Here is a 12,806-nt window from a genome sequence, read left to right on the forward strand (position 1 = left end):
CACTTTAATATAACTGAATTTATTTGAACATTTCAATAAAGTTGATATATGAACCTTGATTTATCTTTTTATAAAGGTTAATTTGCAAGATAATTGGCAAAAAATCCAGATAGATATAACATATCCCATGAATGGATCTTTTAAACCCATTTTAGTAATTTCATCAACCAATCCCCCCCTTCACACCATCTATATATGAATCTTGTTACCCATGGAGAAAAACACTAAATCTCTTTCAAACCTAGTTAAGAAATGGATTGGTCAGACATTTATGAATCTGCTCATGACAGCCCTATCTTCTCTTCTCTTCCACCACCACTACTACCACAGCCACCAGCTCAGTTTGAAGTTGAATGGACATGTGAAGAAAACAAGGTGTTTGAGAAAACCTTGTCTGAATTTGGACTTGGCACTCCTGCTTTTTTTGAAAATGCCAACATGAGGCTTCCTCAGAAGTCCTTGGAAGACATTCAAAGGAATTTTCAGACTCTCATAAGTGACTTGGAGACGATTGACATGAATAATGGAAAGGGGAAAGAGCCCGTCGTGGATGATGATGATTTTGAGGTCATGCCACCTTCACGGCCTTCGCCGCCGCCTGAACAACCACCGGCTAGACAGCCGAGGAAGACACTCTCCGGTAATATGAGGAAGAGGGGAATTCCATGGACTGAAGAAGAACACCAGTAAGTTTTATATATTTTTTTTTATTTGAAAGTATAAATATATATATAGATCATTTCAAATCATCTTGATTTTTCAAAAGGCCATGAGTTCAAGTCTTCACATAAACTGTTTTAGGGCAACCCAATCCTTGGGGGACACTAAGACCTTATTCTTAACCTATTTTTTTTTGGGTAAAATGTTCTTAACCTAATTAATTAATAGGCTATTTCTGATGGGGCTGAACAAGTATGGAAAAGGGGATTGGAATAGTATTTCAAGATACTATGTTGTTAGCAAGACATCAACTCAGGTGGCCAGTCATGCTCAGAAGTTCTACCGCCGCCAAAACAGCACCACTCCGCTGGACCGCCGCCGACCCAGCATCCATGATATCCAGACTGTGAATGTTAACATAGGAGGAGGAGGAGGAGGCTCCGGTTCTCAGCAGATGTATTATAACAATCTGCCATCACTTCCACCTATGATGAATTCATATAATTACTATCCCAATATGAGTAACAGCAGTATTCATGCTGATGATCATGCAAGTAACAGTATTAACAGGGAGATGATGATGATGATGATGACTGAACCTAATTACAATAGCTACTCTAATGCTGCTTCTGCTGCTGCTGTTGATGGATCGATGATGATGATGATGGATGAGCCGGGTTACAATCAGTTTAACAATGTGGGTTCGGGTTTTAATAATGCGGCTGTTGATGGATCGATGATGATGAACTATCCTTATGGAACTAATTCAACTTACAACTTTTCGGAATCAAACCAGTACTACTGATCTTGAAATATTTTATCATTGATCAGTATTTATATATATCTATATATATATGAATGTGATAATAAAACTGAAATTAGTGAGATGTTTCAGTTAATAATATATTATATATGTTTGGGTTAATTTATTACAAATTAACGTGAAGGAAATGTATTTTCTTTTACATTTGTGTTTGAGTAGTTAATTTTGATTTCCGATTACATTAATTTTATGTTTATGTTTTCTATGTTTTATTTTGTATAATTTTATTAAAAAAATATTTTTTTAAGGAACATGATATATCAGTGCCCCGTAGGGATTTTCCAAAACCGAACGGGGCAAGTATGGTATTAAAAATAAATCATCAAAGTATAATGGGGCGGGGTTGGTAAACATTCTCTATCTCGATCTGCCCCATTGTCATCCCTACCTCTTTCTTTCATTTATTTTGTAGCTTCCAATACTCAGATTTTATGTGGCCTTCTTTCTTGATTTTGATTTATCTCTCTGATCAGTTTTTGAAGTACTTTCTAGGGTTCTTCCTTAAGCAATAAGGCCCTCTACTGGACAAGATGTTGCATATTCTCATTAGAGAATAATGCATCATAAACATTATTCGTTGTGAAGACATCACGACTAAATAAAATAGTATCACAAAATGTGATGTACGATGGGGACAACGAACAAAGTAGAATCAATGTTAAATCTTCGTCATCATGCTTGCATTCCAAGTCTTCCAAATCAGCAATAATTTCTTTAAATATTGATAAATGATCTTGTAGAGACCTACCTTTTAACGTATGATGAAAATATAATTTATGTTTGAAATGCAGCTTAATAATAAAACTTTTACATGATTGTTCTAGCTTCAGCCATAACTTAACAACATTCGTATCCTTCAAAACATTTTATAGAATATTATTCGACAGATGAAATTGTATATGAGAGATAGCCTTGCAATTCTTTCTTTTTTTTCTCTTCTAGCATTTTATCAAACCTAATAAAGTTCGTCCAAATCTATTTAAAAGTGTAAGTGTAATGTGAATAAATTACAAAGTGTAAGACCTATTTAAAAATTGTCGGAATACGCTTGAATGCCTTAAAACATTTGTAATTTGTAATGCGTGAGAATAACTGAAAATATATATATTCTTATTTTAATTTTATACATATGATAAATTAATTAAGAAAAAAAATATATTATGTTAAAGTAAAAAGATATATGTTCATTAGTTTGTGATAAAATCTTAAAAAATTGTAAAGATCAGATCTTCTTCTACCGAATTAGGTGTTCCCCGGTTGCGGACCAATCAAAACTCAGCAACATTATTATATTAATAAATTAAAACTGAGTTGAAATGAATAGATAGAGAACCCGGAACTCGTACTTCATTTCGGGTTCAGTAGAAGCAGAAAGAAGTAAAGTTTCTTTCTCTTCACTCCGTTTTACATGACCAATTAAAGAGACTTTTACATGAGGTTGTCCATATAAAACTCATATAAAACTGATTGATATATATTCACTGTTGAGTGAAGTGAACTTCACTTGACTCCGATTATTATGTTTATAAATTTATTTGTGATTTATTTAAATGATTAAATAATAATTCATATAATTTTATTTTTGATATATATAAAATAATAATTATGAATTAATATAATTTTATTTTAAGATCTATTTAAAATAATAATTATAAATTATGTGATTTGAGATATTTAAATTAATTTTTTATGAATGATTATAATTATATTTTATAATTGTGATATATTCAAATGAATTTGTACAAATTATTTCTTAATGTATATATTTATATATTCAATATGCATAAATTTGTTTGTAATGTATTGAAATATATTTTGACAAATTATTTAAAATTTTATATAATTATATAATTATATATTAAATATATACATATAAAAACATATTTTTAATTATTTTTGAAAGATATTTATATTATTTTGTAAATATATTTAAATGAATTTGTAAAAGAAAATATTCAATTTTTTTTTAATATATTTAAATAAATTTGTAAAACAAAATATTTTAAAATTTGTTTTTAAGATATTTTAAAAAAAAATTATTTAAATTATTTTATATTTTATATAATTATATATTAAATATATATAAATGTTTATGTAAAATCACTCACACATTTATGTAAAAGCATGTATGTCTTTATGTAAGTCTGCTTAAGAATAAAAAAATAAATAAAAATAAGCACTACTCGGTGAAGCAAGTTTCACCTGAGTATTTACAGCGCTCAAATGAATGAAACAAGCACTACGTGGTGAAGTTTGTTTCACTCAATAATTGCAGCGCTGATAAAAGTGAAGCAAACTTCACTAGGTATTTACATTTGTAATATATTTTAATGAATTTATTTTAATTATTTTATATAATTATATATTAAATATATATATATAACAACATCTTCAAAAAAAATTGTAATATATTTAAATAAAATTGTAAAACAAAATATTTTAAAATTTATTTATAAGATATTTAAAAAATATATTTAAATTATTTAAATTGTTTTATATTTTATATAATTATATATTAAATATATATATATATATATATATAAATGTTCATGTAAAACTATTAACACATTTATGTAAAAACATTTATACGTTCATGTAAAAACATTTATGCCTTCAAGTAAGTTTGCAAAAGAATAAAATAAATAAAACAAGCACAACCCGGTGCTTCACCTAGGTATTTACAATGCTCAAATGAGTAAAACAAACACTACCTGGTGAAGTTTGTTTCACTCAATATTTGCAGTGCTGATAAAACTTAAACAAACTTCACTATGTATTTACATTTGTAAGATATTTAAATGAATTTATTTTAATTATTTTATATGATTATATATTAAACATATATATATAAACAACATGTTCAAAATTTTTTTTAATATATTTAAATTAATTTGTAAAACAAAATATTTTAAAATTTATTTGTAAGATATTTAAAAAAATATATTTAAATTATTTTATATTTTATATAATTATATATTAAATATATATAAATGTTCATGTAAAACTAATAACACATTTATGTAAAAATATTTATACGTTCATGTAAAAGCATTTATGCTTTCATGTAAGTCTGTAAAAATAAAAAATAAAAAATACTCGGTGAAACAAGCATCACCTGGGTATTTATAGCTCAATATTTGCAGCACTTATAGAAGTGAAATATTTACATTGGTAAGATATTTAAATTAATTTATTTTAATTATTTTATATGATTATATATTAAATATATATATATATATATAACACCATTTAAAAAAAATTGAACGTGTTATTTTATATATATATATATATATATATATAATTATATAAAATAATTAAAATAAATTCAATTAAATATCTTACAAATGTAAATAACCAGTGAAGTTTGTTTCACTTCTATCAGCGCTGCAAATATTGAGTGAATCAAGCTTCACTAGGTAGTGCTTGTTTAACTCATTTGAGCGTTGTATATACCCAGGTGAAGCTTGCTTCACCGGGTAACACTTGTTTTATTTTTTGCAGACTTACATGAAGACATAAATATTTTTACATTAATGTATAAATATTTTTACATAAATGTGTGAGTGGTTTTACATGAACATTTATATTTTATTTTACAAATTAATTTAAATATATTAAAAATAAATTTGAACATGTTATTATATATATATATATATATATATATTTAATATATAATCATATAAAATAATTAAAGTAAATTCATTTAAATATCTTACAAATGTAAATACCTAGTGAAGTTTGTTTTACTTCTATCAGCGATGCAAATATTGAGTGAAGCAAGTTTCACTAGGTAGTGCTTGTTTCACTCATTTAGCGTTGTAAATACTTAGGTGAAGTTTGCTTCACCGGGTAGTGCTTGTTTTATTTATTTATTATTCTTAAGCAGACTTACATGAACGTATAAATATTTTTACATAAATGTGTGAGTGGTTTTACATGAATATTTATATATATTTAATATATAATTATATAAAATATAAAATAATTTAAATAATTTTTTTAAAATATCTTAAAAATATTTTTTTTTACAAATTTATTTAAATATATTACAAAAAAAAATGAATATTTTATTTTACAAATTTATTTAAATATATTTACAAAATAATTTAAATATCTTTCAAAAATAATTAAAAATATGTTTTTATATGTATATATTTAATATATAATTATATAATTATAAAATTATAAAATTTTTAAATAATTTATCAAAATATATTTCAAATACATTACCAACAAATTTATGCATATTGAATATATAAATATATACATATATATATTCATGAAATAATTTGTACAAATTCATTTGAATATATCACAATTATAAAATATAATTATAATCATTCATAAAAATTAATTTAAATATCTTAAATCACATAATTTATGATTATTATTTTAAATAGAATTTTAATTGAAATTATATTAATTCATAATTATTATTCTATATATATCAGAAATAAAATTATATGAATTATTATTTAATCATTTAAATAAATCATAAATAAATTTATAAACATAATTTATAAATCGGAGTCAAGTGAATTTCGCTTCACTCAACAGTGAATATATATCAATCAGTTTTACATGGACAATCTCATGTAAAAGTCTCTTTAATGGGTCATGTAAAACGAAGTGAAGCGCTTCACTTCTTTTCGCTTCTGTTGAACCCGGAATGAAATACGGGTTTCGGGTTCTCTCTTCTTTTCAATCCAGTTTTAACTTATTAATATAATAATGTTGCTGAGTTTTGATTAGTTCGCAACAGAGGAACACCCAATTCGGTAGCAAAAAATCTGATCTAAAATTAGAACACATGTAAATTTACCGTTTGAATCTCGTTTAGTAAAAAACAACCCAACTTTTAATTCTATATAGCAATTGGGCCATTAAAATAAGAGTTTTTTAAAAAAAAAATAACTTAATTAAACGAACTCTTAAACTTTTACTTTGATTTAACTAAAAGAAAGAAAAAAACATATGAGCAATAAATAATTGGTCAAATGGAGAATGAGTCACAGGAAGAGACCAAAGTCAAAATAACACAAGTGATTGGTTTTCAAAATCTTACTTAAAAGTGTTAATTAATTGTAATTTTTAGAATTTTTTTAAATTATAAAAATTAATTTTAAAAAATATTTGGTATATATCATTTTTTTTATATATATGTAAATTAATTAAAAATAATATTAATAAATAAATTGACACTAAAAAGGTCAAGTTTATAAAATCAATTATAAAATTCATTTATTTAAATAAATAATAGGTTTTTCTAAATTTATTAATATAAATTCTTTTCTTTTTTCTTTTTTATTTATTTATTTATATAAAACCAAAATTATTTATAAACTCTTAACACTTACCATTATAAATTTACAATCATATAAATTATATTAACTAGTTTAAGAATTTAATTAAATTAGACTAATTAGTTTTATCAACATCATAAATCATAATTAGTGCCGTTAAAATAATTTTGCAAATGAATTTTTTTATTTATTTGATACTCACTAATAACGCTTTAAATTGAGGTTGAGATAACAAATATTAGATCGTGCTAAAAAAATTTAATTAATATAAGAAATTAATAATTTATAGATGGATCGAAATAATATATCAAATTTTTATTTATAAATATATAAGTATATAGTAATGAAATTTTTGGTATACGAAAAATTGTACATATAACGTAATGAAATTTCGGTATGATACAAGTAACCTATCGATCATACTGAATATTTACAATATATCGAGATTTCAACTATATAATATATATAGGTGTTATATCTATTTTTTAATCGGATAACAACCATGGAGATTTTTCCAAAATAATAATAATATTGGAGATTAAAATTGTAAAAGTTATAGAAGAGAGATAATAGTTACATTGAGAGTTGAGTTTTCAATCATTTAAAAAGGAAAATGAATCTACATATATATTTAAAAAATAAATAATTTAAAAGTTGAGCCTTAAAATTTGTTTTGAAAAATAAATGAATTTGTTAAAATTAGAGATATAAAATAATAAAATACTTAAGTGTAAATCTCAAATTTATTCAAAAAAGAAATTAAATAAAATCCAATTTTAAAAAATGAAAAATAAGATTTATTTCTTTATAATTCTATTATTTATTATTATGTATATATTTTAAATGAGAAGAGATAGGGAAAAGAATTTTGGAAAGGGAGCGACACTAACCGGAAAAAAGATAGAGTGCAAAAAGTAGAGAATAAAGAAAAAATTTGTTATTTTTTCAACTAATTCTCTCTTAAATTCTTTCTCTAAAATTTTCTCATCAATTATTTCTCATTTTAAATTTATAAATATTATTTTGATATCTGTATATATTATATATTATATATATTATACCTAAAATTTTGGTATCTTTGTACTTACCAATTTTTGGATATACCAAAATTTAGTAATTTCTCACATAGTTAGCATTACATTAGCATGGCCCACGGTGTTTTTTTCTTTAATATGAATTAAATATATTTTCATATAAATAAAACTAACACAAGTTAAGAGATAAACAAAATACTAACAGAAGTTTGTTAAGGTCATCTCCAACTCACAAATCCAAAATATAATAAACATCTCATTAAACAATAATTATCTTCAACCCAAAACCCATTTTCATCTCAAAAAAATATTCTTTATTACATTAACTTTTTAATCTTATTAATATTATTTATATATTTATAAACTTTACATATTTAATTACAATTTTTTTTTATTCGTTTAATAAAATTAATTATATATCAATAATTTATATACAACAAAATAATTTAGTACATACATTTAAATAAACAAACATTATTAATAAAAAAAAATTATAATTATTTATAACGTTAAAATATAAAATAGATTATAAAATATAAATAAAATTTCAAATATAATATAATTTAATTTAATTATACCTCTATGAATATTATAAAATAAAAAATTGATGGATCAATATATCTAATGTTGGAAGAGAGAGCATCCAAAGGCATTTTAAATTTGCGAATGGAGAAAAAAACTATTTTAACACAATAGTATGTATGGAATCCTCTATATTTTCTACACATTGTACAAATATGTTTCAAAAAAGGAAATCAAAGCAATGTAGACTAGAAATGACACATATATAGACAATGTGATATAGAGTGTAACATCAATAATAGAACAACAATCTACATACAATCCTAAATCAAGAAGACACACATAATTAGAAACCTTATGGTTTACAAAACCGTTAGCAAATTATGCTGCTGCTTTCACGCAATCCATCTCGTTTCTCTTTCGTTTGTTAGACTTGGAAAAAAAACATATTTTTACCCAAGATTTCTTCGGTTTGATCGGTTGTGGCTTCATTTCCTTCTTAGCAACCATATCCGCCATATATTGTACAACAGCCTAACATACAACGTCGTGTTTCGAGTAAGAAACACTACTTTTTTAAAAACAATATGTATATAGTTTGAAGATTACCTGTGCACCCTTGTCAACGATCTCCCTTGGTGGAACCTCGAGTGGATTCCCTTCCAAATTCAAGACCCGCAAACTCGATAGCATTCTTACAGATTCTGGAATCGTTCTTATTTGATTATTACTAATATCCAAAACTTCAAGCATTTCAAGATTCCCTATGGATCGAGGGAGGTATTGTAGATCAGCAAAGTTATTGCTGACGTTCAGCTTAGCCAGTGTAGTCGCAAAGCACAAACTCTCCGGGATAGACTCGAGCTCATTGAAACTCACATTGAGTTCTTTTAAGCTCGACATTGAAGACATCGTTGTGGGCAGTTGTCTAACATTGTTGTATCGAACCGAAAGGATCTCCAAAGTTGCGATTCTTCCCACAGCTTCTGGAATTGCCTTGATCCGATTATAATCGGCTCTAAGCTCTATAAGTGAAGAACATTTACCAATCGTGTGGGGAAGTTCTTCTAGGCTATTTGTTTCGAGATCGAGTTTCTTCAGGGTTAGAAGGGACCCGATTGCATCAGGAAGAAGTGTCATTTGGTTCGAGCTTAAATCAAGCTCTTCGAGCCGAACCAATTTGGCTATGGTTTGGGGAAGAGATGTTAATTGGTTGCCTCTAAGATTTAGGTTAACCAAATTAAAGAGGTTTCCGATACTCTCTGGAAGTTCGGTAATCTTGTTTGCGTGTAGATCTAATGTTTTCAACAATGAAAGGTTTCCGATTTTTTGTGGTAGTGATATAATCCGATTTTCGGATAAATCTAATGTGATTAGACTCGTCGAAAGTTTACCGATTGAATCGGGAAGCCATTCTATTTGATCCATTAGTTTGTTTTGAAGATTGAGATCTTTAGTACCTTTCTTTGAAGATACCTCAATTAAGCTGGCAAGTTTAATCAAGCTCATTTTTTCACCTTCTTGATCACCTGCAGATTCATCAGATCAGATTTCAATGGTAGTAATAACAAAACAAAACAATTAAAGAATTGTTGTGAAACAAACCTAGTATGCTAGAAGATTTAACCGAAGAATCAACGATCTGAGGCTTGAGCATGTTTAGGGATCGATTTCCAGTTACATCATCAAGATAGAAAGTAGTTTTGGCCTTCTTCAAATAGCTATCGTCTCTGCTGAACAAATCGACAGTTCTGGCAGGTTCTCTTTCGGAAAACAAGCTAGTTGTGGATGTTGATGTTGTTGTTGTTGCTGTTGTGCTGGTAGTGAATGTATCGAAACTGTTACCACCGGAGAAAGATGCAGAATTGGCCAAAGACAAACTGCTGGAATTTGTGGATGTAGAACCTGCAGAATTGGGTGAAAGGTATGTGGAAGCTCTTTGAATCAATTCGTCAAACAGGTTATGGGCATTCTCAAGATCAAGTAGTTTAAGAGCTTCCCTCTTCTGTTCTTTGCTCTGGAAGTAAAGATAGTTCTTCTGCATCTCCTGTAAAACCATGAAAATCTCTTGAGGTACATTTGTTTTCTTGTTCTGTTTTTCAATGGTTTCGAGCCTGGCTTGATCTTCCATCTCCATATTTCGTACCAATGTCTTCGCCGCCTCAACTTCTTCAATCCCAGGTCTCGTTGGCAAAGATCTGTTAATCTTCATTATCTCTTGAACAACCTCATCGGTGGATTTTGAAGAAACATTCATTTCGTTCCAAAATTACCTAATAAAATTCAGACGGAAGAATCAAACTTTAGACTGATTAATGTTTCTGGGCTTAATTTCCTTGGCAGAAAACAAATTCAATCTTGCAAATTAAGCCCAGATGGAGAAGAAGAATCGCGAAAGGAAATGAATCAACAACAACAGAATCGATCGAAAACCACGAACAGATTTGATTGAGAGTTTTAATAAGGGAAAAAATGTAAATGTGCTAATTTTAGAATAAGCGTTAACGGTTTCATTGAAAGAAGAAGATGAAGTTTATAAAAAAGTAAATATGATACCGTTTTTGGTCAGTAGTCTGAATCTAATCCAGTGTTTCCACTCAAATGAACATAGAAGGAGAGTGAGGATCTAGCAATGGTGGCTTCTCCTTCCTCACTGCGCCTGGATTATGAAACATAAAAGACAGAAATGGAATCAGGAACGCTATATATCCGGCACGAGGAAGTGAGAGAAAGATGGATTAAGGAGAGACTTATAATAATAATAATAAGAATCTGGTAATTCAATGACGGAAATACCGTGACCTTCGATAATGACCTTTCGCCATCGCCATCGCCATCTTTATTATCTTCGTCTTCATCTTGATCTTCATATTTTTCATCTTTTACCCTAATCTCTTTCTCAATCATTTTTTACTTTCTCTCCCTCTTTTAGGGGGAAATTTGATGAAATGGCCCCCATAACAGGGGAAATTCCAAAAAGGGCCCCCGCCTACTAAAGTTGGCAAAAAGGGCCCTTTTGCCCCGCGAAATGTCGGAAATACCCCTTCGGCGCCATTTCTTACGCTCAAAGACGCGAATTACCAATCACGCGATTCATCTAAATCGCGTGAGTTCATCACCGCGATTTAGATGAAACGCGTGATTGGTAATTCACGTTTTTAAATGTACGCGATTTACCATGCACGCGATTTAATCTAAATCGCGGTGATGAACTCACGCGATTCAGATTAAATCGCGTCCATGGTAAATCGCGTCTTTAGTCGTATATATAATATTTCGGCCCTAATTTAAAACAAAACCACCCCGATTCTCCCTCCCACTCCGACTTCCAAAACCACGTCTTCTCAACTGCCGACTTCCTTCAACATCGATCAAGATCATCGTTCCTCAACATCGTTCCTCGTCCAACATCTTCGACTTTCCACCGTCTATTCGACATCATCGTCTTTCCACCGTCTTTTTGACATATTCCGGTGAGTTTAGGGCTTAATAGTTAGGGTTAGGTGTTGATGTGTATTATTCCGTTTATATTGATTTATATTGATGTATTTAGGGTTTAGGGTTTGGTTCTGGTTTCGTTTATGTGTGTAAATGCTTTTAGGGTATATGACGAGTATTGTATCAGTGTTCTTATTCTGCATGCATGCATTTCACGCTTATTCATTCATTTCTCGTTTAAGAAATGACATTTCCGTTTTTGTTATGTGCTTGTGAAGAAATGGTATTTAGGGTTAGGGTTTAACTTTTGCTGCTTTACTGCACCTTAATAGAATGCCAATGAGACAGGTTTCGTGTTTGTTATGTGCTTGTGAAGAAATGGTATTTAGGGTTAGGGTTTAACTTTTGCTGCTTTACTGCACCTTATTAGAATGCCAATGAGACAGGTTTCGATGTTATATTAAGAAATTTAGTCAACACGTGCTCCTAATTTGCCGTGCTGAATCAAAAGCCATAAATGATCCACACTGTATGTTCACTTTCTTGGACCATATTGCACTTGCTATAGGAAGCAAATATATCTTTCACTTTTACCTTGATTGAATGCATTTCTAAAAGTTGATCAAGTGTTAATATGTTTAATTGGAGGCTGCATCTAGATGAGTGTTCTTATATTGAATACATTGATTGTAAAATCCTTTTTGATGAGTGGATGACTCGGGAATATATATGTGCATCTATACACTAGATGCTATGATTGAACTGGACCAAACTATTTTCTGTCATGATTTATTCTGTTCCATTTTTGTTGTTGGTCTTACTATTTAATTAAATACTTATTTTGTTTTGCTAATTATCATGGTGATCCCATCTTCTTCCTTGTTTTGTAGATGGAGTCCACTACAATACCCGAGTTTGCTGGGAGGGTATCCTGGAAAACCAATATGGGAAATATTGCTGCCAAGTTTGCCAAGATGAATCTAACTGAAAGGGTAGAGGAAACCCAATTCAGATTCTTATTCAAAG

At 28.3% G+C, this 12,806-nt stretch overlaps 2 protein-coding genes across 2 annotated transcripts; one reads left to right on the top strand and one right to left on the bottom strand.

The window, feature by feature from the left end:
• Positions 1-252: 252 nt before the first annotated feature.
• LOC124932008 lies at positions 253-1,465 on the top strand. Its single transcript, XM_047472606.1, has 2 exons — positions 253-686; positions 889-1,465. Exons 1-2 carry the CDS (start codon positions 253-255, stop codon positions 1,463-1,465), a joined length of 1,011 nt encoding a protein of 336 aa, XP_047328562.1.
• A 7,053-nt stretch (positions 1,466-8,518) lies between these two features.
• On the bottom strand, positions 8,519-11,126 carry LOC124918879 (plant intracellular Ras-group-related LRR protein 4-like). The gene is made up of 4 exons (XM_047458947.1): positions 10,899-11,126; positions 9,948-10,615; positions 8,952-9,871; positions 8,519-8,876 (listed from the first exon to the last, which is right to left on the bottom strand). The coding sequence occupies exons 2-4, from the start codon at positions 10,597-10,599 to the stop codon at positions 8,724-8,726; spliced, it is 1,725 nt and encodes a 574-aa protein (XP_047314903.1). The 5' UTR covers positions 10,600-10,615; positions 10,899-11,126; the 3' UTR covers positions 8,519-8,723.
• Between the last annotated feature and the right edge of the window lie 1,680 nt (positions 11,127-12,806).

The sequence above is a fragment of the Impatiens glandulifera genome, chromosome 1 (assembly GCF_907164915.1).
Source record: "Impatiens glandulifera chromosome 1, dImpGla2.1, whole genome shotgun sequence".
In the NCBI taxonomy this organism is placed as follows: Eukaryota; Viridiplantae; Streptophyta; class Magnoliopsida; order Ericales; family Balsaminaceae; genus Impatiens; species Impatiens glandulifera.

Bases quoted from the DNA above. Each gene is read 5' to 3' on its own strand.
- LOC124932008 (XM_047472606.1), top strand. From the start codon at position 253: ATGGATTGGTCAGACATTTATGAATCTGCTCATGACAGCCCTATCTTC. The intron at 687-888 runs GTAAGTTTTATA...ATTAATTAATAG, and splicing joins TGGACTGAAGAAGAACACCA to GCTATTTCTGATGGGGCTGA.
- LOC124918879 (XM_047458947.1), bottom strand. From the start codon at position 10,599: ATGAATGTTTCTTCAAAATCCACCGATGAGGTTGTTCAAGAGATAATG. The intron at 9,872-9,947 runs GTTTGTTTCACA...ATGAATCTGCAG, and splicing joins TAAATCTTCTAGCATACTAG to GTGATCAAGAAGGTGAAAAA. The intron at 8,877-8,951 runs GTAATCTTCAAA...GTTGTATGTTAG, and splicing joins TCGTTGACAAGGGTGCACAG to GCTGTTGTACAATATATGGC.